Raw genomic sequence first — 26,585 nt, 5'->3', positions numbered from 1 at the left:
TTTTCATTCCTACTAGCAAGGGAGGAGTGTTTCTCTTGCAGTATATCCTAAACAGCATGAGCTGTCACTTATGTTGTTGATCTTAGCAATTCTGACAGGTAGAAAATGGAATCCCAAAGTCATTTGGATTTGCATTTCCTTAATGGCAAAAGATGTTGAATATTTTTAAATGGTTCCTCAGCCATTTTAGTTTTCTCTATAGAAAATTCTGTTTAGATCTGTATATCCTTTTTAATTGGATTACTTCATTTTTAATGTAGTTTCTTGAGTTCTTTGTATATTGTTGATATTAGTCCTCTACCAAGTGTGGAGTTGGTAAGCATCTTTTCCTGTTCTATAAGCTGCTGTTTTTTCTGATCGATGGTGATCTTTGTCTTACAGAAGCTTTTTGGTTTTATGAGGTCTCATTTATTAATTGTTGCTCTTAATGTCTGTGTTATCTGTATCTGTTCAGAAAGTTGTCTCCTGTGCATGTGTGTTTAAGGCTACTCCCCACTTTCTCTTCTATTGTATTTGTTTTATGTTGAGGTCTTTGATCCACTTTGACTTGAGTTATGTGCAGGGTAATAATTATGAATCTATTTGCATTTTTCTACACACAAGCACCCAGATTGATCAGCATCATTTGTTGAGGATGCTTTCTTTTTTCCAATGTATATTTCTGGATTATTTATTTTAAAAATTCAGATGTTCATAGGTGTATAGATTTATGTCTGGAACTTCAATTTTATTCCATTGATCAATGTATCCATCTTAGGCCAATACCATGAGGTTTTTATTACTATGCATAGCACTGTAGTACAACTTGAAATAGGGAATAGTGGAATCTCAAGAGGTTTTTTATTGTTCAGAATTGTTTTAGCTAAACTGTTTTGTTTTGTTTTGTTTTGTTTTCATATTAAATTTGGAAATATACTTTCAAGATCTGCAATAAATTGTTGAAATTTTGAAGGGAACTGATTAAATCTGTAGATTGCATTCCATAGAATGCCCTCTTTGCTATGTTAATCCTACCTATCCATGAGCATGGGAGATCTCTTCATCTTCTGATATCCTTTTCAATTTCTTTCTTCTAAGACTTGAAATTTTAATCATACAAGTTTTTGACCTGTTTGGATAGATATACTTCGAAGATATTTTATATTGTTTCAGGCTTTTGGGAAATGTTTTGTTTATCTGACTTCTTTCACAGTCTGTTGTCATATAGGAGGGCTACTAACTTCTGTGAGTTAATTTTGTAGCCAGATACTCTTCTGAAAGTGTTAATCAGCTGTATGAATTCCCTGTGGATTTTTTAGGATTTGTGGATAGATAGATAGATAGATAGATAGATAGATAGATAGATAGATAGAGATAGAGATATATGCCATTACTGCAAATAAGGATACATTAATTCTTTCTTTCCAATTTGATATCAAAATTTTATTTTCTTTCTATTTTATACATTAATCATATACTAATCACAAACAGACCATTCATCTTTTAGCCATTGCTCAATGTACTTGTATCAGATGGAAATCAGTCTAGATAACAATACCAAGTTCCAATCATCACAAAAAAAAACTGCTGTACATCACAGGTAAAATGAGGGGACCAGGCAGAATACAAAATTGTCACTATTTCATCCAATTTAATTTTTCTATAATTTCCAGTTGCTGAAATATTTTTTAGGTTGTGTATATGGTTCGGTGAATAAAATGTTTATGCGGAAATTATGAGGACTCATGTTCAGATGCCCAGAATTTATAGAAAAAGCTGATGTTGAGGCTACCTATAACCCCATCACTCAATGATCTTTAGAGAGAGCTGCCTACCTAGGTTAGCTGATATGTAAGCAACTCTGCATCAAAAAACAAAGTATAAAGCAGTGGAGAATAAAATTAACTTGAGGTCTCCATAAGCAGGCACACACATGTAAAACATACACATGCCAGCACACATGAATATATATATATATACTCACATACAATACACACACATACACCAATATTAAACATGTTTTCCTGTGTTATGGATCAAACCTAAGACCTGATACATGCTAACTAAACACTGTCCCACTAAACCATACACCTAACCCCTAATGGCCAACTGTTTAAGAAACCCCAAGATGTTAATACTAAAAGAGATGAATAACATCTTTAAACTCTTCTTGGTGTCATAAAAGGAATAAAATTACATTCTTATTTTAGGCATCCTGTTCAAACTAATTGAAATACTAAAAGAGCAGGAAAGATGTGGACAGCTCCAAACATATCCCAGAGTGGGATCAAGAAGATACCTGTGGTGAATTATCATGTGTCTGTCTGTGAACTAGGCCTATGGTCTGCAGCCATCTATCCTGTATGTGCTACCACTGCTGTCTAAAGGATGGACCAGACTCCCACTTGATAAGAACTCAGTGAACAAGTGAATTCTTCCTAGAGTGACAGGTAAGTGAATTGTCTTGCTGGTTTTTCAAAAAGATAATCTGGTGGAGGAAGGAAACAAGATGACTCAGCTGATAAAGATTGCCACCAAGTGTGACAACCTGAGTTCAATTCCTGGTACCCACATGACTAAAGAAGAATACCATCTTCTTCTAGTTGCCCTTGGTATACATGCTGTGGCATGTGTGTCATTCACATACACACAGCAAATAACTAAACAAGCAATCTACCAGAATCCTCTTTGCAAGGTATCCTGTATTCTAACATCTCTGTTTTTGTGGTTGCTGCTGTTGTTGGTTTGCTTTGGGTTTTAGTTTGGTTTGGTTACTTTTTGAAACAGAGTCTTACCATATAGCTGTGGCTGGCCTAGTACACAGAGTCATCTTCTGCCTCCAAATGTTGGGGTTAAAACTCTACACAGCCACATCTAGCTATATTATAACATGGCTTCATTCGTTCCCACCTAAACACCTAGAGTGGGTTACATTAAACTGCAGTGTCTCTTTGTTTCCTATAAAATAACAAAACCCATGGTATTATAAAATTGAGAAGGCTACACATGCAAAATTATGAGCAACAGATAGAATGTATTGTTCGGATTATGGGAAGCCTTTTATCTAGAATGCTTTGGGGTTTGGGATTTAGTTCCATGGCAGAGTGCTTGCCTAGGTTCAGTCTCCAGAGTTAAAATGAAAACAATAAATCCTTCATGATGTTGCAGTCACAAGCACCCTCTTTATATATTTATTATCACTTTCATAGTCCTTTGAATTTCCTAGCACATACTTTATAGGAACATATATTTTCTGCTATTATGTGGAGAGCCTCTGTGGTAAGTGGAACTGGTGTAAGAGGATTGAATACAGTTTCCAGGATTCCCTCCTTAACAAAGAATATAATTATGCTCTTGCTAAGTTGAAATTTGCAAATCAGTATCTTGCCATCTATCTACACAAATGATCATATCAGTTCTGTTGATAATCAAACATGTTTTCCTGGAAGGCTCTCCTCTATATATCCTTCACCTCAAAAGTCATGAGTTGAACTGCTTCTGCGCTGAATCATAATCAAGGATGGCAGGTGCCATTTGCTTATCTGGAGCTCAGGCTCCATCTTCAGGAATGGTAGTGATACAGTGTCACAGAAGTGCTAAAATTCAGACAACCATGGAGGTAGCCTTGTGTGTTAGATCTGATACACTGAAGAATTGAATGGAAAGGCTTATCATTGACAACTATGTGACTCTGGAAGATTAATCTTGTAATTATCCAGTTTGTAGATATAGATAGATAGATAGATAGATAGATAGATAGATAGATAGATAGATAATAGATAGATGTTAGATGATAGAATAGATATAGACAAATATAGATAGATACAGACATAGAGATCAGTGATATAGAGATATAGATATAGAGTAGTGTGAATGTGTGTGTGTCTGTTTGTATTTGTATTTGTATCTCTTACTATAAAATTGGTTTTTTTATTCTGAGAATATCATCATCAAGTGGGAGGTATAGAGCTTTCTCCACCTGTGGGTCTCACCTATCAGCTGTTTACTCCTTTTGTGGAACAGCCATTGGAGTATATCTTGATTCAGCTCTCACACACACACACACACACACACACACACACACACACACACACACTGGGTAATATATAAGTATATATTTATATATAATGTATAAATTTTATTTACATATATAGTTTATTGGAATGACTTACAGGCTGCAGTCCAACTAATCCAACAATGGCCAGTTGTGAACAGGAACTACAAGAATCTAGTAGTTGCTCAGTCCCCATGAGGCTAGATGTCTCAGCTGCTCTTTGATACAAGCTGGAATCCTGAAAGAGTAGGCTCCGACAAGTGTGCTGGTAAAGTGAGTGCAAGAAGGTGAAGAACAATTAATCCTTCCGTCTTCCACTGTCTGTATTAGGCTTCCAGCAGAAGGTGTGTCCCAGGTTAAAGGTGTGCCTCAAGATCCAGATCAAAGGCATGTTGTCTTCCTGCCTCAAGATCCAGATCAAAGGTGTTCTCTCCATTTCTAGATTGTAGTTCATTCCAGATATAGCAAAGTTGACAACCAAGAGTCACCATCACACTTTGTAATGACAAAATATTAATAAGACAGAAAATTAAGCATATTAAGTATTGCTATATGTTTACTTCATTGGTAATAGTTGCATTTATATTGTTATACAACCATCACCATGATTGAGTACATTTTTGTCCTCACTAATTGAAAATTTGTATACGTTTTAAACTTCCCTACTTCCCTCTCCTCAACTATACTAACTACTATTCTACTATAAAATGTAAGAAGGGATTAAAGTCATCAAAACCTAAAACTAGTAACTGAAGAATTAGGATGCACGGGTCCAGATGTTTTGCTCTCATGTATTTGCTAACCCACACTCTAAATGGATGCCACAGGCCCTATGATTATAGCGTTCTTCTGTGGAGTCTCTTCACTGCTCTTTTAATGTCCTTGTTCCTCAGGCTATAGATGAAAGGATTTAGCATAGGCGTGACCACAGTGTACATCAGTGAGGCAACTGCAGTACTTCTGGGAGAATGTGATACAGCTGAACCAAGATATACTCCAATGGCTGTTCCATAAAATAAACAAACAACTGACAGGTGAGACCCACAGGTAGAAAAGGCTTTATACCTCCCACCTGATGATGGTATTTTCAGAATGGAAAAAACAATTTTATAGTAAGAGAAGAAAATTCCAGATATAGGAAATAAACCAGATATAGCACCAACAAAATACATGACTATGTTATTAATGAATGTGTTAAAACAGGCAAGATTAAGGAGTTGTGCAGGGTCACAGAAGAAATTGGAAATTTCTATATCTTTAAAGTAGATGATGTGTAAGGCAATGAGATTGTGTGCCTGAGAATCCACGAGACTAACTAAAACAGACAGAAAAACTAAAGAGCCACAGAGGCGAGGATTCATGATGAGTGAGTAATGCAGTGGGTGACAGATAGCTACAAATCTATCATAGGCCATCACAGTCAGAAGCAAACCATCCATACATCCAAAAAGAATCAAAAATGACATCTGTGTAAGGCAGCCCACATATATGATCTCCTTGCTGTGAGTTTGGATGTTCACAATCATCTTTGGGACTGTGGTAGAGATAAAACAGATGTCAGCCAAGGACAGATTGCAGAGGAAGAAGTACATGGGCGTATGGAGGTTGGAGTCAGAGTTGACAGCCAGAATGATGATCAGGTTACCAAGCACTGTAACCAAGTACATAGACAGAAATAACCCGAAGAGAATGGGCTGCAGTCCTGGATCATCAGAGACTCTCATGAGATGGAATTCTGAGACAAGTGTTAGGTTTTGTAGTTCTATATTGTTTGAGCAGCTTTTGAAAATGCAAATAGGGTTAATAAAAATGATAGAAGTTTACTATCACTCAACACTCTATATTTTGGATTAAAGCAAATGTTTTGTCTATACGTCTTTGGCAATTTTTCTTATCTGGTGCAATCTCAATATTCCTTTTTAACTTAATTTTTGAGATATATATATACTATATATGTCTATATCTATATCTATATATATAGATATATATATATATATTGATTATATTCTTCCATTACCCTCATCAATACCCCTCTCTCTCTTATGATGACATCCTTCTGGTACCATCTAATTCCCTTCTACTTTCATACTTTTTGTGTAGGCCTTGTATAAGTGGTCACAGTTGCTATATGGGCATGCATGCAATGGCCATGCCATATCTAGAAGACAGCGTTTCACAGTATTCCTCCCCGTCCTCCATTTTTTTATTCTTTCCACCTGTTCTTATTTGACACTCCCTTGATTATAGAGAATGTGGTATAGATGTCCTGCTTAGAGCTGAACACTCAAAAGTTATTTGTTCTTGTTCTCAACACTTGAATCAGTGTGAGCCTGGAAAAAGAAACTTATCTGACCAAGCATGTAAGCAACACTAGTCTAAAGGCATCAATACAAACTCACTTTCCACTGACATGTGGTACCCATCTCTTTCTACACTCACACACAGTAGGAAGAATGTACAAGACCAAAAATGAGATATAAGCCATCCTTTGATCACAACATAATACAAGCAAAAATATAATATAAAAAAAAAGAAAAAGAAACTTCCCATGCAGAGAAAACACAATTATTATTAAAGGAAATTAAGACACTGCCAAAATACACTGTTATTCTAAGATAGTGTATGAATTGCCTTGATGTAGACTATTCATAAAACTTCTGTAAGACTAAAGATCATATGGCTCAAAATAGCACAGAAAGTTCATAATCACAGAGAGTTTTTCCAGTTTAGCTTATGGAGTTTTTTTTAATTATTTGATTTTCTATTCCACTAACTCTTGATAATAAGGGCTTACTCAAATTCACAGCTTCTTACACACTAAGCTTGACCCTGGTGGTCTTCCATTTTGATGAATGTGCATTTAACCTTAAAGTGCCTTGACCATGTAAGGTGTTGGTGAACAACACAGCTGAAATAATTAAACAATAATGAACTTTTAAGAACTATTTCTGAAACATTTTTACTTTATAGAATATTGTATTAGCCCCATAAAATTCCATGAAAATATTCTGTGTCTGAGATTAACTTTGCTATTTTTAATATGGTATCAACTTCTTTTTATGATCATAAATCCTTACATACACAAATGAGAAATACAGCATTTGGAGTCTCCCAGACGGTTTTTAATCTAGTTCAAAGTACATTATACCAATCCTCCCTGTTAAAACAAGATCCCTTGCTTAATAATGTGGGGGAGGTGCCTACAGGCCTAATAACCAGGGTTGAAGGAAAGCAGACTCTGAGAGTTCCTCGAATTCAACCCAGATCCAAAAGCTAGCTCAGCCCTTGGAGCAGAATCTTTGCATGCTATTATCCTCCTTTCCATGCCAACACTCATGCCTCTTGATGACAAGAAACAGTGACCTGGACAATCTTTCTACCCTTCTACCATCTCCATTAGCACTTACTGGCCTAGGCTGTGTCTCTGCAGGGGCATTACCAACTGCTTCTTTTCTGCCTGATACTCACCAAAGCCATGGGTTATATATTCAGAACCTGAAAACAAGGCAGGCTCAAGCTAATGAAGATGCCCAAAGGTTGTAAGAGACATTGAAGCTGACAAAGTACAGATCTGAAGGCACTGGCTAATTATTTCAATTGTGTGACCTTGGGGGCTCAATTCACACAGCTCTGAATTAGCCAACTGGTCCACATTACCCCTTTCTTTGGGGACTTGTTACTATTAACAGTAAAGAGAAATGAGAAAATGTGCTTGGAAATTTCAGGAAAGTCTTATCCATAGGCCTTTCTACTTTTCTTATTTTTTTATTTTTTATACATTAAATAAAATTCAATTGTCAGCATTTATTATGAAAGGGTTTTGTTTTTTAAATTATTTTATTTATTTATTTACTTATTTACATTTCCGTCATTGCCCTCCACTTCAGTTCCCCTCCCCCCAATATTCCTCATCCCATTCCTTTTCCACTTGGCTCCAAGAGAGTGCTCTGTACCCCCACCAGGCCACCCCTTCCCTGATGCCTCAGGCCACTTTTCTCTAGGGCCTCAAGTCTCTCAAGTATTAAGCACATCTTCTCCCACTGAGGCCGGACCTTTGTTACATATGTGCTGGGGTCCTCTGACCAGCCAGTGTATGCTCCTGGTTGGTGGGTCAGTCTCTGGGAGCTCACTAGGTCTGGGTTAATTGAAGCTGTTGGTCTTCCTATGTAGTCCCTCTTCCTCTCAGCTTCTTCATTCCTTCCCCTAAATCAACCATAGGAGTCCCTGACTTCAGTCCAATGATTGGGTTTAAGTATCTGCTTCTGACTCAGTCAGCTGCTGGTAGGGCCTCTCAGAGGACAGTCATGTCAGGCTCCCATCTGTAAGCACATCATAGCATAGTAATGTCAGGGATTGGTTCCCACCTATGAGATGGTTCCCAAGTTGGGCCAGTCATTGGACCGCCTTTTCTTCAATCTTGTCTCTATTTTTGTCCCTGCAATTCTTTTAGACAGGAACAATTTTGGGTCAGGAATTTTGACTGTGGGTTAGTAACTCTGTCCCTCTACTTGAGGCCATGTCTATATACTGGAGGTCAACTCTTCAAGTTCCCTTTCCCCATTGTTGGGCAATTTGGCTAAGGTTACCCCCAAAGAGTACCGAGAGTGTTTCACCTTCCAGGTATCTGGTACTTTCTAGAGAATCCTCTCACCTCTCACTCACTGAGGCTGCTTATCTACATTCATTTTCTTGGCCCTCTAGGCTTCTCTCCTGTCCTCTCCCCCCATACCTGATCCTGTTGCTTTTTTCTCTTCCTCTTCTCCTCTCCTACCCAGATCCCTCCCTCCATTTGCCTCCCATGATTATCTCCTTCTCCCTTCTAAATGGGATTGAAGCATCCTAACTTGGACATTTCTACTTGTTATACTTCATAGTCTGTAGGTTGTATTCTAAGTACCCTTTACATTTTGGCTAATATCCACTTATCAATGACTACATACCATGTATGTCCTTTTTGATCTAGGTTTCCTCACTCCATCAATTTGCCTGCAAAATTCATTTTTAATAGCTGAATAGTATTCCATTGTGTAAATGAACCACATTTTGTATCCATTCTTCAGTTGAGGAACATCTGGGTTGGTTCTAGCTTCTGGCTATTACAAATAAGGTTGCTATGAACATGGTGGAGGATATGTCCTTGTTATATGTTGAAACATCTTTTGGGTATATGGCCAAGAGTGGTGTAGCTGGGTTTTTAGGTAAAACCATTTCTAGTTTTCTGAGGAACTGACAGATTGATTTTCATAGTGGTTGCAAAAGAGTTAAAAATTTTTAAACCTTCCACAGATGGAGTCAAGAGTGCAGATCAGCTTGTTCTGCACTCTGGGTTCTAGGAAACTAGCTATTCACAAGACAAAATAAGTAAGATAAGAGTTCAGAGCTGGGAGTTCAGGACAGCGTGACCAAGCGCTATGGGTACCAGGAACTAAAAACTGACCATACGATAGATTGAATAGGGTTTGAGCTGAGAGTTCAAGTTAGTGTGCCCATGCACCCTGGAGACCAGGAATTTGGCTGACCACAAGATAGATGGCTGATTACGTATAGGCTCTTAGAGAATAGCCTGTTCCTTGTACCCTGTCACAAACTGAATAATGGGCTGGGACTTTCCACAGGTGCTCTCCAATAACCTTCCCTTACTCCCCCTGGGTTGTGGTTCCCCCCCCAGTTGTGGTTTTGGGCTTTAAATTCTCTCTGTCTCCAAAGCCCCAGGGTCAGACCCCACTGCCCCTGCGTGGGTCATGGGTCTTGACCTCAGTATACTGATTAAAATATGCCTCTTGCTGATTACATCAAGTTCAGTGTCTTGCAGTTAATGGGTGGCCGCAAATTCCCGAGGCTTGGATGAGGTTCTCCATTCGTGGGGGCCTTACAGTTGTACCAGTTTTCAATCCCACCACCAATGGAAGATGGTTCCTCTTTCTCCTCATCTTCCCTAGCATGTGCTATCACTTGAGCTTTTGATCTTAGACATTCTGATTGATGTGAGGTGAAATTTTAGGGTCATTATGATTTGTATTTCTCAGATGACTAAGCACTGATTATTTCTTTAAGTGCTTCTCAGTCATTTTAGATTCTTCCACTGTGAATTCTCTGTTTAGCTCTGTACCCCATCTTTAAATTGGGCTATTTGGGTTTTTGAAGTTAATTTCTTATGATCTTTATATATTTTGGATATTAGCCCTCTGTCAGATGTAGGGTTAGTGAAGTTTTCTCCCAAACTGTAGATTGCCAATTTGTCTTATTGATGGTGTCTTTTTGCCTTACAGAAGCTTTTCAGTTTCATGAAGTTCCATTTATTGATTGTTGATCTTAGAGCCTGGACCATTGGTGCACTGTTGAGGAAATCCTTTCCCCCACCCCCACCCCAGTACCAATGAGTTCAAGGTTCTTTCACACTTTATACACTCAGTGTATCTGGTTTTATGTCAAGGTCTATGATCTACTTGAACTTGACCTTTCTGCAGGATGAGTATGGATTTATTTTCATTCTCTTACATATAGACCACCAGTTAGACCATTTATTGAAGATGATTTTTCTTCACTGTATGTTTTTTTTTGTCTTCTTTGTTAAAGATCAAGGGTGTGTGTTTGTGTGTGTGTGTGTGTGTGTGTGTGTGTGTGTGTGTGTGTGCCTATATGTCTATGTGTCTGTTTACCTGAGTCTTTGATTCTATTCCATTGATTGACCTGTTTCTGTACCAATACCAGGTGGTTTTTATCACTATTGCTCTGTAGTTAGGGGTAGTGATTCCCCTGGAAGTTCTTTTATTGTTGAGAATTGTAGGGCTGTAGCTCACACATGGGCATGGGTCCTGTTGGGCTGAGTTGTAAATCCCACATGTCTGCCACCCCAAGCGGCTAGGGCTGAGGCTCAGGAAACACAAGTGTGGGAATTTGACTAAGTTCACTCCTCAAGGTAGCTGGGCAGACTCTGGGCTATGGGAAGCTGTAGCCATCTGCAGCCACGAGTCAACTGGGTTCACCTAAAAGGGGGGCTGGGAATGAAAGGGGGATGGAAGGCGAGAAGAGATGAAGCCAAGACAAAGTTCTCTGATCAAGGCTGAAAGCTTTAATGTTCAGCTCTCAATTTAAGCTCATCAATTCAGAGATGGGTGGAATAATCCATAACCCGTTCTGGATCATGGCCAGAGATATCTCAAGGCAAGTCCAAGGGCAGTTCTGCTTCTGTGTTCTGTGCAGCTAAGGTGGGTAACTCCACCTAGATCCTATCACTTGGTCTGTTGTAAGCAAGGTCTCTCAGGCCTGCTCAAGGCTGGGGGAAGGGCACAGGAAGCCAACGAGCTCCACTCCGGGTTTGGGGAGATCCTAGTCTGAGGTCCCATGAGGGCATCTTGGGTTAGGAGTCTCCAGGACAAAGCAGCTAGCCAGAGAGCAGCTGGTCTCAGTCCTTGGGCTCACAGGCACAGCTGAGAGGCCACCGAAAGACTGAGATGGGGGCATACAAGCTATACTCACCTGCAGCCAAAAGGGGTGAGGGGGAAAAGCTCTGGTGGCACCCCACGGGGTGGATGAGACTCTTGATAGAGGAAACTCACTAGGCTGGGTTGGAAACTCACTGCTAGCTTGGCTAGCTTGCTTGAGTTGGTGGGCCTCTGTGACTGGAATGCAGAGAAGTCCTCCATGAGAGATTAGGCAATAGCTCCATAGTTGAAGACCTGCACAGTCCCCCACTGTGGGCCCCAAGTACAAGAGGAAGTCCATGATCTTAAAATGTTTATTGTCATGGCAGAAAGTAGATGAACCTGTACCCAGTGTTCTCAGGGCCTGAGGTTAAATAACTTTTGCAAGTAGGAGGGGGTTTGGGGAAGAAATGCTTAATTAGTTACACCCTCTTGCCTTTAGGTATCTCATTAATATGGAGATCCCTGAGGCTCTGCAGCCTGTAGTCATGCCCTCTACCTGTGCTATGTGACCGAAGGACACAAACCTTTCTTTGGGAGGGGCTGTGGATGGTTGAAGATAAGTGAGAGAAACCTGGAGGCCCAGGAGTACCACTGAACTCCTACTGTCCCTTTAGGGTCTCCAAAGTTAGAAGCAGACTCAGCTGAGTACCCAACTGCCTCTCACAGCCCACTGCCCCACAAAGAATTGGATTGGCTATAATGGGTTTTTTGTTTTTCTATATAAAGTTGAGAATTGCTCTTTTGATGTCTGTGATAAACTAGATTGAAATTTTTGGATTGAAATTTTGATAGGGATTGCATTGAATCTGTAAATTGCTTTTGGTAAGATGGCCATTTTCACTATATTAATACTACCAATTTATGAGTATGGAAGATCTTTCCATCTTCTGAGGTCTTCAGTTTCTTTTCTCGGGGCTTGCTTTGAAGTCCTTGTCATACACATCTTTTACTTGCTTGGTAAGACTTACACTAATATATTTTCTACACTTTGTGGTTATTGTGAAGGAACGACGCGGCACACACAGGATCCTTCTGCAGTAAAGCTTTTATGCGTCTTGAGAGGGAGAGCATAAGCTTACAGATGAAGAGGACCCCGAGGGGGCAAAATCCCAGCCCTTATATAGGAAACTGCTCCCCGCCTAGGACGTGGCACCCAATGGTTGGCTGTAGCCCGTTGGCCGGTATTGTGTCACAGGTGAGGCAGTGCACTAGCACACGCGCAAACCATTTGTCAGTTGGTCGAACGGATGTCAGCGCCATCTTGCAACGGTGAATGTGAGGGCGGCTCCTCACATCTCCCCCTTTTCTTTTAATCATCAAGCAATAGACCACCCAATGCTGAGAGCAGAGATAGAGGTCAAATCCCCAGTAAGCAAATTAGAGTAAGGCAAGATCACCCTATCGCGTGCAATGGGCAACGCCCAGCGATGTGCAAGGGCTGATATAGCCTACAACTCTCTCTGTGCCATTTTTCCTGGGGGAAGGTTATTTTAGGCACTCAACCTTCATGCAAGATGACATATCTCCCCAGAATAGGCCCATTTAACACCGCAGGGCCATTCTGCTGCAGTGCTTAGCCATGCAACTCTCCTGGGCTGCTGAAGCACACTCACTCTACCCAGTGCAGTGAGGGCAGCCTCTTGGGGTGCAAGAGCTGAGTGGCCAGCGATCTATTGCCTAAGCATAGAGAGCCAAATATCGGGGGAGGCACCTTGTTCTAGTGCTGTGAGTGCCTGGGTGACAACCACCTTGTCTCTTTTCGTTTGTGCCTTAAGCTTGCAAACCAACCAGAGGAGTAACACACCCCCACAGCAGAGTGCAGCTCTGAACAGGCCAACCCCCACCCACTCTTTGAAGAAGGAGATGGCTGAATGGATCCATGACGACAATCCCTCGGTCAAGAATAAATCAAGGCGGGTCAAATTCACCTCAATTATGGCAAAGCGCAATTTATGAAGCGTTTCTTCGAATTCTAGGGTCCAATTCTGCAATAAAAACTGAGAAAAAACTTTTGACAAATTAGTGGTGCGGGTATAATTATCATAAGGTATGGATGTTATACATAACCCAGGCATCTTCTGTTCGCATCCCAATTGAGCCAACTGCCATAAAATATCAATTTGCTCTTGAACCAGGTCAATCCTCTGATTCACTAGCATCAATCCCCCCATGATTTGTGAATTGGCAGAGGCTTGTACATCCAATGCTGGAGTGACTGATGCAGACAGTTGGTTTATAGAATCTGCCGCCTGCACCGAGGAGGATAATGCAAGGGCAGAGGCTGTAACCGATCCTATTACAGCGGCCCCTGCAATAATGCCCACTATAATGGCAGAAATTCCAAAATCTCTCCTAATTCTAAAATGGGCTAAAGTGTTGGGTGCCTCTACTGGCACAAGAACAAATCTCTGCAAGCGGGTAACCATGGCAAAAGGGAACATTGTAGCATTCCAGCAGAGAACAAAAAAGCAGGTATTAGGTGCGCATGTCAAGGTCTCATTCCAGATAAAACTATCATTGCTCACTATCCAAACAAAAGGTGGCCATACACAGACCAGAGTAGGTCCAAATGTGATGCTCTTAAACTCAGTATACTTGGTGTTAGCAGATTGCCAACTAAAGCTACCCCCCGATTTTCTTTTACCAAGGGAACCACCAAGGGTACCCGTCCAGTCAAATGACAATTGTCCCTTAGCGGTGGCCCCCTTCCCTAGCATAACAAGGGGTGACAGATCGGTGCAACTTCCGTTTACCCCACAAAGGAGCCATTGGTCAAACGGATTCACATCTGCCTTTCTCGGATTCATGTATGTGAAATTAAATCCCATAAAGGTATCATTATAATATGTGCTAATATCTGGGGAGAAAGTAAAATATAAAACATAAACTTCCTAACAAGCGATAGCTGTTATTGGTGGGCACGCTCTGAATCTGATCATCATAAGGGATATAGGCCAAGCCCAAAGACTTATTGGTCACCGGCATGGGAATTGGGAAGGTTGTCATAATCCCCCACCATGGTGTCCCTGTTACCATCCTCAGGCTTATCAACATCTTCATCATGATGATCAACTGTAGACTTTGGCAGCATCGGTTTTTCATGTTCAAAGATCTTGCGGGTCAGTCTCTCTGGTACCCAGAAGGGATTCTCGTCCTCCTGTGGGAAGACACAAACAGCTCCCCTGGATCTTATCAAAATAGGATCCGGGCCTTTCCATTTTCCTGTTAGCACATCTTTCCATTTTACCATTTCTTTTGGCCTGTCAGGCTCTATACAATGACGCTCAGCCGCAGTGTGGCCTTGAGCATCAAGATTCAAAAAATTAAGGGTAAAGAGTGCCATGGAAACAGCTACTCTTGGTACTGGGGGGAGAGCCTCCTCAACTCCCCCCTTTCTGTTTTATTAAATATGATTTAAGTGTGCGATGGGCACGTTCTACGATGCCTTGTCCTTGAGGGTTGTATGGGAGTCCAGTCAAGTGAGTTACTGCCATTTGGTGACAGAACTGTTGAAATTTTTGAGAGGTATAAGCTGGTCCATTGTCTGTTTTGAGGAGTTTGGGTTTCCCCCAGGCACTCCATGCTTCCAGACAATGTTGGATCACATGTGAGGCCTTTTCACCTGTTAGAGGTGTGGCAACAATGATACCAGAACATGTATCAATAGAGACATGTAAGTATTGAAGCCTTCCAAAGGAAGGGACATGAGTAACATCCATCTGCCAGACCTGTAAAGGCCTTATGCCACGTGGGTTTATTCCCACATGAGGAGCAGGCAAGAATTCACAGCAATTTTGGCATTGAATAACAATCTCCCTGGCTTCTTTTCTGGTAAGTGAGTAACGGCGACGCAAGGTCTCCGCCGTCACATGAAAATGTTTGTGGAACTCCCTTGCTGCTTCTGTTTGAGATGATAACGCAACAGCCACGAGCTTGGTAGCTTTATCTGCTAGCTCATTTCCCAAAGTCATAGGGCCAGGGAGTCCTGAATGGGCTCTGATATGAGTAATATACATAGGAGATCTTCTATTCAATAAAGCAAGCTGTATTTGTTGAAAGGTGCCATGAACTCTGCTAGAGGGCTTTATGATTCCAGCTACTTCAAGAAGGTTAACTGCGTTAACCACGTAAAAGGAATCTGACACAATGTTAAGAGGCCCTGGAAAGGTTTTAAGGACCTCCAGTACCACCAAACATTCTACAAGTTGAGGTGATGTTTCACTGAACTGTTTTGACACCACTTTATTATTTACTACATAAGCACCCAGACCAGTCTTTGACCCATCTGTATATACAACAATCCCATCCTTAAGAGGTTGCCTAGCTGTAATTTGTGGAAATACTATAGCCTGATTCAATGCAAATTGTAAAACAGGATGTTTAGGATAATGATTATCAATCTGTCCTGAAAAGGAGGTAACCAAGATTGCCCAATCATTAGAGGTGGCCACCAGAACTTGTACTTGCGCAGCAGTATAAGGTGTAATGAGAGAGTTAGGCTCTCGTCCAAAATGAGTAATGGCTGCCTTTATTCCTCGAAGCGCAAGCTGGGCAATTGCATTGGGATACCAGTCTATAATTTTGGCAGGAGAGGCGTTTGGATGAACCCATAATAAGGGCCCTTTCTGCCACAACACGGCAGTTGGCAGCCGAATGGTTTTCATAACACACAGGATAAAAGGTTGTGATTCATCAATGCGCTGCAGCTGAGCTCTTTGCAAGGCATCCTCTACCTTCTTTAAGGCCTGACTTGCGGCAGGAGTAAGGGCCCTAGGAGAGGAGATATGGGGGTCTCCTTCTAAAACATCAAATAAAGGTTTCAACTCAGCTGAAGAAATTTTCAAAAAGGGTCTGAGCCAATTTATATCTCCCAATAATTTCTGAAAATCATTGAGGGTGTGCAGATGGTCTCTACAGATTTCCAATTTTTGGGGAATTACATTGGTAGGAGAAATAACAGTCCCCAAGAAGGTGCCCACCTCAGAGATCTGAACCTTCTCCACTGCTATTTGTAACCCCCATTGTGCCAAAGTTTGTATCAAACAGGGGTAGGCTTCTTGTAATATTTTTAACTCTTTATGTGACAAAAGTATGTCATCCATATAATGGATGACAAGTAAGGTGGGAAATCGTTGTCTTAGCGGTCCCAAGGCTGTTTGAACAAAAATTTGACACATGGTGGGGCTATTGGCCATGCCCTGGGGTAAGACTTTCCATTGATACCTCTTGTCTGGTTCCATATGATTAATGGAAGGAATAGTAAAAGCAAATCTAGGCCTATCTTTAGGGCACAAGGGTATGGAGAAAAAGCAATCTTTAATATCTATAATGAGGAGCTTCCAGCCACAAGGGAGAGCAGAGAGCACAGGAAGGCCCCTCTGGACTGGGCCCAACAATTTCATCTGTTCATTAATAGCTCTGAGGTCATGGAGTAATCTCCATTTTCCCGACTTCTTTTTGATCACGAAGATGGGAGTATTCCAAGGTGAGGTAGAAGACTCAATGTGATCGAGCTCTAATTGTTCCTTTACCAATTTTGTTACAGCTTCTAGTTTTTCAGAGGATAAAGGCCATTGGGGAACCCACACCGGGTCCTCTGTTTTCCACGGTATAGGCTGTACTACCCCAACGGCCCCTAGGAAAAACCCAACCCTTTTCTATCTTGTTTTCTACTAGGGGATATAGGCTCCACCCTGCCCTGTTCCAACTTTCCCAGTCCTTTTCCTTCCCTGTAGCCCATCTTAATCATCATGTCTCTTGCCTGGTCCGAATATGGTTTTTTAAGAATAGGTTCATTTGACAGGGTGAGACCCATACCCTGCAAGACATCTCTTCCCCAGAGGTTAACGGGAAGAGGAAGAATATAAGGTATAAATTTTCCCTGCTGTCCTTCGGGGGATTCCCAGGTCAAGGTTGTGGAGCTGATGGTGGGGCAAGACTGATATCCTAGGCCTTGTAACGAATGTGATGACTCAATGGTGGGCCATGCTTTGGGCCACCAGTGTGAGGAGATGATACTCTTATCAGCCCCAGTATCTAGAATACCCTCAAAATCTTTTCCTTTTACTTTTAAACACAGTTTAGGCCTTTCATTCAAGGGAATCATTAAGTAAGCTAGATCACTACCTGAGGAGCCCATCTGTTCTGTTCCCATTCTATTGACCCTTCCCACCTCAGGGAGGAATAGCAACTGGGCTATTCGATCTCCCTTTGTAATAGAAAAAACTCCTCTAGGGCTAGAACATAAGACTTGTATTTCAGGAGAATGCTGGCCATCCACTACCCCGGGGTACACTATTAAACCTTGCAGGGTGAGTGATCCTCGGCCGAGGATAAGGCCCATGATTCCAGGAAGCAAGGGTGTTATAGGCTCCACCGGAATTGGCTGAATATTCATTTGTGGCATTAGTAAGAAGTTGGAGGCGGCTCGCAAATCCACCCTTGTGGGTCTTCCTGGGTTATTTCCTGATTTCTCTTTCTGTTGGCTTCCTGGGTTCTGACTAGTCGGTTCCCATATCTTTGAGGGCCCTGGGACCGGGGGCCCGATGTCCCGTTTTTTGGCATCTCGTCTGACTGATTATCCAGCGGGGGGAGGAGTCTGCCCCTAATATCTCTTACTGAACGGCATGCACTAGCTTTATGATATCCCTTGCCGCATCTGTCACAAAGAGTGGGAGTCTCTACCTTTCTATTCAAATTTGTACAATCCTTTTTAAAATGACCGGGCTTGCCACAATTATAGCAGACCTTTGGACCGGGTCTCATCAGGGGACGCCTCTGTGATTGAAGAATAGCAGCCGCCAGCCCAGCATTAGTAAGGGGCCCTCCGAGCTCTCGGCAGACCCTAAGCCAATCTTGTAAGCCCTTGTTTTTACGTGGAGCAATGGCTGCTCGGCACTCCTGAGTGGCTTGTTCAAAAATTATCTGTTGGATTAGGGGCTCGACTGGACCTATGTCTCCGAAAATACGCCCAGCTGCCTCTGTCATTCTGGCCACAAAATCTGAAAAGGACTCTTGGGGTCCCTGAATTATCTTTGTGAGTTGTCCACTCGCTTCCCCTTTCGGGAAAGTGCCTTCCATGCCCTAATGGCCGTGGCAGAGACCTGGGTATAGGCTCCCCAATGATAGTTAGCTTGATCAGCAGTATAAGCCCCTTGACCTGTTAACAGGTCTAAAGTCCAATCTCTCTGTTCCGGGGTCAAGGCAGTAGCGTTGACCCGGGCTTGTGCTTGTGCGGCCTCATACCACAGTGCTTTCCATTCTATATATTGGCCCATATTAGGGAGGGCGGCTTTTGCAATCATTTGCCAATCGGCTGGTGTTAATGCTGAATTGGCAAGTCTATCAAGCTGTACTAGGGTAAAATTAGCATTGGTCCCATACTTGCGAACAGATTCGGCCAGTTCCTTAAGCTGGTTGAAATCTACTGGCACATGAATTCGCCCTCCATTTTCTGTTTCAAAAACAGGGAATACAGTCCTGATCTTTCTCCTCACCTTTTCTGGTACAAGCGAGTAACCTGATGGAGGATGCGCCTCATAAGGCGGAGGTGCAGAGGGCACCGTCTTTTGAGGAGGAATTCTAGGTAATTTTTTATATTTCTTGTTATCATCTGGGTGATATCTCTCTGCCTCATATCTAGCTGCTTCTTCATCTAACTCAGCCTCCTCCTCCGAGTTAAGAGTATCCTTACCAGAGGTGTCATCATCACTGGAGCTTTCCGAACTGTCGAGGGTCAGTGCCTCCAGCTCCAAAGAGGGGTAGAGCCCACCCTTTCTCTCCTTACGAGGGATACTGGACTCCATCGGGGGTATCTCTCCTGTCTTAGGAGGGTGCCTATCCTTCTTTTTTGGGACGTCCTTTTTCTTGCGCGCGCCCAACCTCTCACTCCATTCGGTTTCTGACATGCTGTCCTGAACTCCCTCGAGAGTAACCTGCCCTTCACTTACTGCTTCCTTATAGTTTTCATCTCCTAAACAGTTTTTAACAACTAGAACAAGGACCATGAAAATCACAGTGAAGATCAGGCCATAAATTTCAGGGGCAGACATACCTCTCCGAATGTACCTCCCTGCAGTTCTGAATCCTCCTCTGAATCGAGGGGTCCTCTGAGGTGCTGACGATGACGAGGTCGAGATCTCCCGGGTTTCGGCACCAGATGGCCCGCGCAACCTCCCGCCAGCAGGAACGACGCGGCACACACAGGATCCTTCTGCAGTAAAGCTTTTATGCGTCTTGAGAGGGAGAGCATAAGCTTACAGATGAAGAGGACCCCGAGGGGGCAAAATCCCAGCCCTTATATAGGAAACTGCTCCCCGCCTAGGACGTGGCACCCAATGGTTGGCTGTAGCCCGTTGGCCGGTATTGTGTCACAGGTGAGGCAGTGCACTAGCACACGCGCAAACCATTTGTCAGTTGGTCGAACGGATGTCAGCGCCATCTTGCAACGGTGAATGTGAGGGCGGCTCCTCACAATATTTCCCTAATTTCTTTCTCAGCCTGTTTATCCTTTGAGTAGAAGAAGGTTACTGATATGTTGGAGTTAATTTTATATCCTGCCTCTTTGCTGCAGTTGGTTATTACCTGTAGTAGTTCTGTGATAGAATTTTGGGGTCACTTGTTGGGCCTTGGACGAGGTAACTCCATTTAACCTGCCACCTTCAGTCACTTAACACACAGGTAGAGGGCGTGATTAACAAGTCTCCACCTCCAGAGATTTAAATATTAATGAATTATCAAAAGGCCAAGGGCGTAGCTAATTAAGTTATTCCCTCCCCTTTTCTCCCTCCCTATAAAATTAGGCTCCCTTGGCTTTTGGTGGGGGAAGCTCGTACCAGCTACATCCATTTACCATGCCATGAACAATAAAAGCGTTGGAAAACCAGACTCCACATGTCGCCTGATCTGCCTGATCTGCCACTGCTCACCGCCAGCCCACGGTGGCTGTACCAATATGGGACCCTCCGCTGGTCGGAAGCCCGCCCGGGACCCTGATGCCAGACTGCCGTGAGAGACCCGGCCGTCAGACTCCTTCTTCCCCCCGCCCTCGAGATTTCTTCCCCACAGTCACTTATGTATACTATCATATTATTTGTAAATAGTGATATTTTGACTTCTTCCTTTCCAATTTACAATCCCTTGATATCATTTTGTTGTCTAATTACTTTAGCTAAAACTTCAAGTACTATATTTGAGAAGATAGAGAGTGGACAACTTTGTCTTGTCCCAGATTTTAGTGGGATTGCTTCTAGATTCTCTCCATTTAATTTGATGCTGGCTGTTGGTTTCCTATATATTGTCTTTATTATGTTTAGGTTTATGTCATGAATTCTTGATATTTCCAGAACTTTTTTTTTTCTAATTCAAAAAACATAATTTTATTTATTAATCTATTATTAAAACAATTAAAGAAAAAAGATTTAAAAAATTAGCATCCATCTAAAGGGCTATAACATGGGCTCATATCCTCTAGTTTGACTCAAAATGATCTTTTAACAACAGCAAGGAAAACAAAATGTCAAATTATATTAAGAAAGGGTATACTGGCTCATACTTAAAATCCCAGGCAGGGGCAAGAAAATCTCTGCAAGTTAAGAGGCCAGGCTGATCTACATATTAAGTCTTAGGTTAATCAAGGCTATATAACCAGACCCTGTCTTAACCATCCACTCAAATCTCAAAAGAAAAAAAAAAAAGCCTGTATTATTAATATGCCTTCCCACTCAAAAGTAGGCATAAATGAAGCTTATGTCTATGTTTCTCAATATAGAAACCCAAAGAGATCAAACTACTTAAGAAACCAAAATGATTCCGTAACAACTCTTTAGGAGGAGCTAAGGTGGGAGGAGTAAAGTGAGGAAGAAGGGGAGGAAGGGAGGAAGAGAGAAGGAGCCAGGGGAGATGAGATGAGAGAGAGGCGAACACGGAGAAGGACGCGTCTCCGCCAGTCAAAGGTAGTTGATATATCTAGGTTAGGTATTGGGTCACACTTCTGATTGTATGGGCATCCTGTTATTGATAATTACCAAATATATAAAGCCCAAATAATCTAAGCATTAGAATCTCATCTGTACCAAGCCCGTGCAGTTGTCGGGATAGTTTGGACAATGCCCAGCCTTGCAGAGACAGCGTAGAAGTTAGACTGGCAGAGCCATCTCCCACACTGTCTCATGGGTGGCAGGGCTGGTGTTTCTGGTGCCCACGTGGCACCTGGCCATGCAACATGGTGGCTGAGCTAGGCAAAGACGCTGCAGCTTAGCTGCAGCTTAGATAGTCGGATTTGCAGGCGGCCACTTTCTAAATAATTACTACAACACAACTCACTATCACAATTTTCAAAATTCCGATAGAATAATTAGAATAACTGATTTTTTAAAAATTATACTCCAACATTACAAAAAGAAGTGGCTACTAAGATGTGAGTGGGAAAAGAGAGCAAATTAACTCAAGGCTGACATTGCCCAATTTAGTGAAACCTCCATAATATGCATTAAAATACTCTTCTCCTTGAATACAAGAAAAAACAGAAGTTCTATGTAACTGTGGGAGAGTTTCAACTCTCACTGTATTCTGTATGAATATTCTGTCTTTTCCACAAAAACCTTACCAAGCATAGATTAACAATTCAAAGAGGTAAGAAATATTAAATCCTATAATTTTAATATAAAGCTGCTCTAATAGTATTTATATTTCAAAAGTGACACTGAAAACCATATGGAAATTACTAAGTAATGGATTATTACAAATCTGAGATATGGATACAAAACATCAGAAAATAGCTGAATCTTGTCAATCCCCAGCAAAGATGTAGGTAAAAGGGAAGGGAAGATAGGGGATGGGCAGGAAGAATGGGGAAGGAAAGGGGTGGAGAAGAGGAGCAAAGAAAGGGGAGAGGTAAAGAGAGAAGAGGAGAGACATAGAAAGAAGAGAAGAATAATCAAGTGACCAACCAAGCTATTAGCATGGGCTTGGATCGAAGGGTTAAAAAAATTTACATGTATTTTATAAAACACATAATTAACTACAAACCATCATTGCGGTGATCCATATTACAGCATGTCCTATATCATAAGCATTTGTTAAAAATCTTGGGACTAACACTTGACTGCTTCCCACTGGGAGGTTCAGGCTTCTCAGAAAGAATTCTTGTAAATATCTTTGGTACATATGGATCCCAATCTATGTATCCTATATTATCTGTAGCCAATCGAGCAAAGAGATTTACTAATTGCCCCTCCCACTGTGGGAGATTTTGCACTGAAACCCAAAGGCCAATTAATTCATCAAACCAAAGTTTAAAACCTTTATGATGCAGTTCTGGAGGAAGGGAGGTAGGAAGAAACATTTCAAAATAACTGATGGCCTTTTGCATTGTTACATCAAAAGGACACATTAGAGGCCGCCATTCTTCTAACATTTCTGCTGTTGCATCTCCTGGAAAATATGGTCGGCAGCTTTTCACCAGTGTTTTGAGAACATTTTCTATAGAATTAGGAAATGAATTTAATCTCAGGTGCTCTGTCTTGGAATATAATATTCTTTCTACCATGTCATAAAGTGGTCTCCAAGGTAACTCTAAATCATCTCTTGAAAGAAGTTCCTTTTTTTTTAATAAGTTGATCAAGAGACGGGCAAATCCCTGCATCATGCTGATTTCTAGTTTTGGAATTGATACCAGCTCATACAATAACTTAATAAAAAGAACATGATCTTCTTTGCTAAATTTTCTCCCATAAAGTCGGATATAAGTGGAGAGTTTCCGCGTCCAGAAGAGGTCCCCGGGCCACAGCTCCTGGAGCTGCACAGCCCGGCCCAGGTTGCTCTTGATCTGCTCCAGCTGCAAGTCGGACTAGGCATCCAGCCGCTCGGCATAGGGCAGAAGCTTGTTGTACACGATCTCCTTCTGCGGGACGAAGGCCCGCGGGCCCAGTACCGGCCGCCCGCCAGGTTCGGGGGCTCCCCGCCGCCCGCCCGCTCCGGAGCCTCCATTAGCCTGGGCCGCCCCCGGCCCGCCCCCCGGCCCCCGCCCCGCTGCGGGCTCAGCCTGGTGCGCGTCGCCTCGCCCTCGCCCGACCGCTAGGGGGGGGCCGCCCCGGCTGCCCGGCGCGCTGCTGGACCCCGGGCGGCACCCGGTTCGTTGGCAGTGGCAGCGGCTGCTCTGCCGGGACCTCCTCCAGAACTTTTAAAGTGGAGGTGTGTTGTATTTTGTCAAAGGCTTTTCAGCATCTAATGAGATGATCATGTGATTTTTTTTTCTTTCAGTACATTTATACAGTGGATTACATTAATAGATTTTTATAAATAGAATTATCCCTGCAGATCTAGGATAAAACCTACTTGACTGTGATAAATGATGGTTTTAATGTGTTCTTGGATTCAGTTTGTGAAAATTTTATTGAGTATGTTTGCATCAATATTCATAAGCAATATTGGTTTCAAGTTCTCTTTCACTGTTGGGTCTTTAGATGGTTTAGGTATCAGAGTAACTGTGGCTTCATAGAATGAATTAGGTAGTTTTCCTTCTTTTTCTATTTCATGGAATAGTTCGAGGAGTTTTGAAATTAGCTCTTCTTTGAGGGTCTGGTAGAATTCTGCACTAAGACCTCTCCCTGGCTGGCCTGCTGGTGTGTGCACCCCGGATCCCACTGGAGACATTCTGGAAGCTCCAAGGATCCCACAGCCAGCATTAGGTAGGAAATCCCACATACTGCCCTGAGCCCATAGCTGGGTGCTGTGAGTGCTCAGATTCCAGCACATACCCCCCCTCCTGGCCCCTGCCAGCTAGCACTCCCCTTCCACCACTCACCCCTCTTCCGGAGCTGAGGCCTGGACCAGACCTCTCCCCAGCCGGCCTGCAGGTGAGTGCACCCCGGATCCCGCCGGAGACATTCTGGAAGCTCCACGGATCCCACAACCAGCATTAGCTAGCACCCTCCTTCAGCCCATCTCATAGATCTGAGGCCTGGACCAGAACTCTGCCAGGTCTGCTGTGGTGTGGACCCCGGATTCTGCCTGAGACATACTGGAAGGTCCACTCAAACCAGAGCCACAGAGGAACAACTGAACTCAGAGCATCAGACATATCCTGAGATATCCAAGAGGAGACACTGCACCCAGAACAGCAGACACCTAGCTGGACTGCCACCTTGGAGGCACCATATCCTGAGGCATCCTAGAGATACCACTGTAATCAGTACAGCTGGAAAAGATCACAGAGACTTCTGGACCCCTAGAAGATCAGACACAAGTGAGATAAATGGAAAGGCAGGCTTCAATCAGAGAAAGCAAGTACAGGCAGCACTAGAGTTAACCAGATGGCAAAAGGAAAAGTACAAGAATGTAAGAAACAGAAACCAAAGTTACATGGCATCATCAGAACCCAGTTCCCCCATCATAGCAAGCCCTGAACACCCCATCACACCAGAAAAGCAGGATTCAGAATTAAAATCACTTCTCATGATGATGATAGAGGACTTTAAGAAAGACATAAATAACACTCTCAAAGAACTTAAGGAGAACACTGGAAGACAGATAGAAACACTTAAAGAGGAAACATAAAAATCCCTTAAGGAATTGCAAGAAAATGCAACCAAACAGGAGAAGGAATTGAACAAAACCATGCAGGATCTAAAAACGGAAGTAGAAACAATAAAGAAATCACAAAGGGAGAATACCCTGAAGATAGAAAACTTAAAAAAAATGATCAGGAGTCATAGACACAAGTATTACCAACAGAATACAAGAGATGGAAGAGAGAATCTCATGTGCAGAAGATACCATGGAAAACATTGACACAACTGTCAAAGAAAATGCAAAATACAAAAAGCTACTAACCCAAAATATACAAGAAATCCAAGACACAATGAGAAGGCCAAACCTAAGGATAATAGGAATAGATGAGGGGGAAGACTCCCAACTTAAAGGACCAGTAAATATCCTCAACAAAATTATAGAGGAAAACTTCCCTAACCTAAAGAAAGAGATGTCCATAAATATACAAGAAGCCTACAGAACTCCAAATAGTTTAGACCAGAAAAGAAATACTTCCCGACACATAATAGTCAAAACAGCAAATGTACAAAACAAAGAAAAAATACTAAAAGCAGTAAGGGAAAAAGGCAAAGTAACATATAAAGGCAGACCTATACGAATTACACCAGACTTCTCACCAGAGACCATAAAAGCCAGAGGATCCTGGACAGATATCTTAGAGATCCTAAGAGAACACAAATGCCAGCCCAGACTACTATACCCAGCAAAACTGTCAATCATTATTGATGGAGAAATCAAAATATTCCATGACAAATCCAAATTCACACAGTATCTCAACACAAATCCAGCACTTCAAAGGATAATTGGTGGAAAACTCCATCACAAGGAGGGAAACTACAACCTAGAAAAAGCAGGAAAGTAATCTTCCAAAAACCGTAAAAGAAGGTAGCTACACAAACATATCTCCACTGCCAATAACAAAAAATAACAGGAAACAACACTCATTTTTCCTTAATATCTCTTAATATCAATGGACTCAATTCTCCAGTAAAAAGACATACACTATCAGACTGGATACGTAAACAGGACCCAACATTTTGCTGCATTCAGGAAATGCACCTCTGTGGAAGAGACAGATACTACCTCAGAGTAAAAGGTTGGAAAACAATCTTCCAAGCAAATGGTCCCAAGAAACAAGCAGGAGTAGCAATTCTAATATCAAATAAAATCAGTTTTCAACCAGAAGTAATCAAAAAAGATAAAGAAGGACACTTCATATTCATCAAAGGAAAAATGTACCAAGAGGAACTCACAATTCTCAACATCTATGCCCCAAATGCAAGGGCACACACATACATAAAAGAAACTTTACTAAAGCTTAAAGCATACCTTGCACCTCACACAATAATAGTGGGAGATTTCAACACCCCACTCTCAGCTATGGACAGATCATGGAAACAGAAACTAAACTGAGACACAATGAAACTAACAGAAGTTATGAACCAATTGGACTTAACTGACATCTATAGAACATTTCATCCTAAAACAAAAGAATATACCTTCTCAGGACCTCATGGTACCTTCTCCAAAATAGACCATATAATTGGTCACAAAACAGGCCTCAACAGATACAA

The 26,585-nt window shown here is 42.0% G+C and overlaps 2 protein-coding genes and 1 long non-coding RNA gene across 5 annotated transcripts; 1 reads left to right on the top strand and 2 right to left on the bottom strand.

Moving 5' to 3' along the window:
- Positions 1-4,096: 4,096 nt before the first annotated feature.
- LOC117714027 (olfactory receptor 7E178-like) lies at positions 4,097-7,581 on the bottom strand. Of its 2 annotated transcripts, none has more exons than XM_034510628.2 (2): positions 7,502-7,581; positions 4,097-5,812 (listed from the first exon to the last, which is right to left on the bottom strand). In XM_034510628.2, the coding sequence occupies exon 2, from the start codon at positions 5,755-5,757 to the stop codon at positions 4,870-4,872; it is 888 nt and encodes a 295-aa protein (XP_034366519.1). In that variant the 5' UTR covers positions 5,758-5,812; positions 7,502-7,581; the 3' UTR covers positions 4,097-4,869. The 2 variants fall into 2 exon arrangements, with proteins under 2 accessions (XP_034366519.1, XP_076795935.1); XM_076939820.1 differs by lacking the exon at positions 7,502-7,581 and adding an exon at positions 7,441-7,477.
- A 4,940-nt stretch (positions 7,582-12,521) lies between these two features.
- LOC143443410 (uncharacterized) lies at positions 12,522-13,479 on the top strand. Its single transcript, XR_013112374.1, has 2 exons — positions 12,522-12,655; positions 13,236-13,479. It is a non-coding gene; the product is annotated as an uncharacterized LOC143443410 (long non-coding RNA).
- On the bottom strand, positions 12,649-19,923 carry LOC143443409 (uncharacterized). Of its 2 annotated transcripts, none has more exons than XM_076939818.1 (2): positions 19,514-19,923; positions 12,649-14,617 (listed from the first exon to the last, which is right to left on the bottom strand). In XM_076939818.1, the coding sequence occupies exon 2, from the start codon at positions 14,286-14,288 to the stop codon at positions 13,131-13,133; it is 1,158 nt and encodes a 385-aa protein (XP_076795933.1). In that variant the 5' UTR covers positions 14,289-14,617; positions 19,514-19,923; the 3' UTR covers positions 12,649-13,130. The 2 variants fall into 2 exon arrangements, with proteins under 2 accessions (XP_076795933.1, XP_076795934.1); XM_076939819.1 differs by having other exon boundaries at positions 13,620-14,617.
- Positions 19,924-26,585: the final 6,662 nt, after the last annotated feature.

This window comes from Arvicanthis niloticus, chromosome 8, assembly GCF_011762505.2.
Source record: "Arvicanthis niloticus isolate mArvNil1 chromosome 8, mArvNil1.pat.X, whole genome shotgun sequence".
NCBI classification, from domain to species: domain Eukaryota; kingdom Metazoa; phylum Chordata; class Mammalia; order Rodentia; family Muridae; genus Arvicanthis; species Arvicanthis niloticus.
Note: the sequence above shows the minus strand (reverse complement) of the source record. Positions and strands in the feature narration are given on the sequence as shown.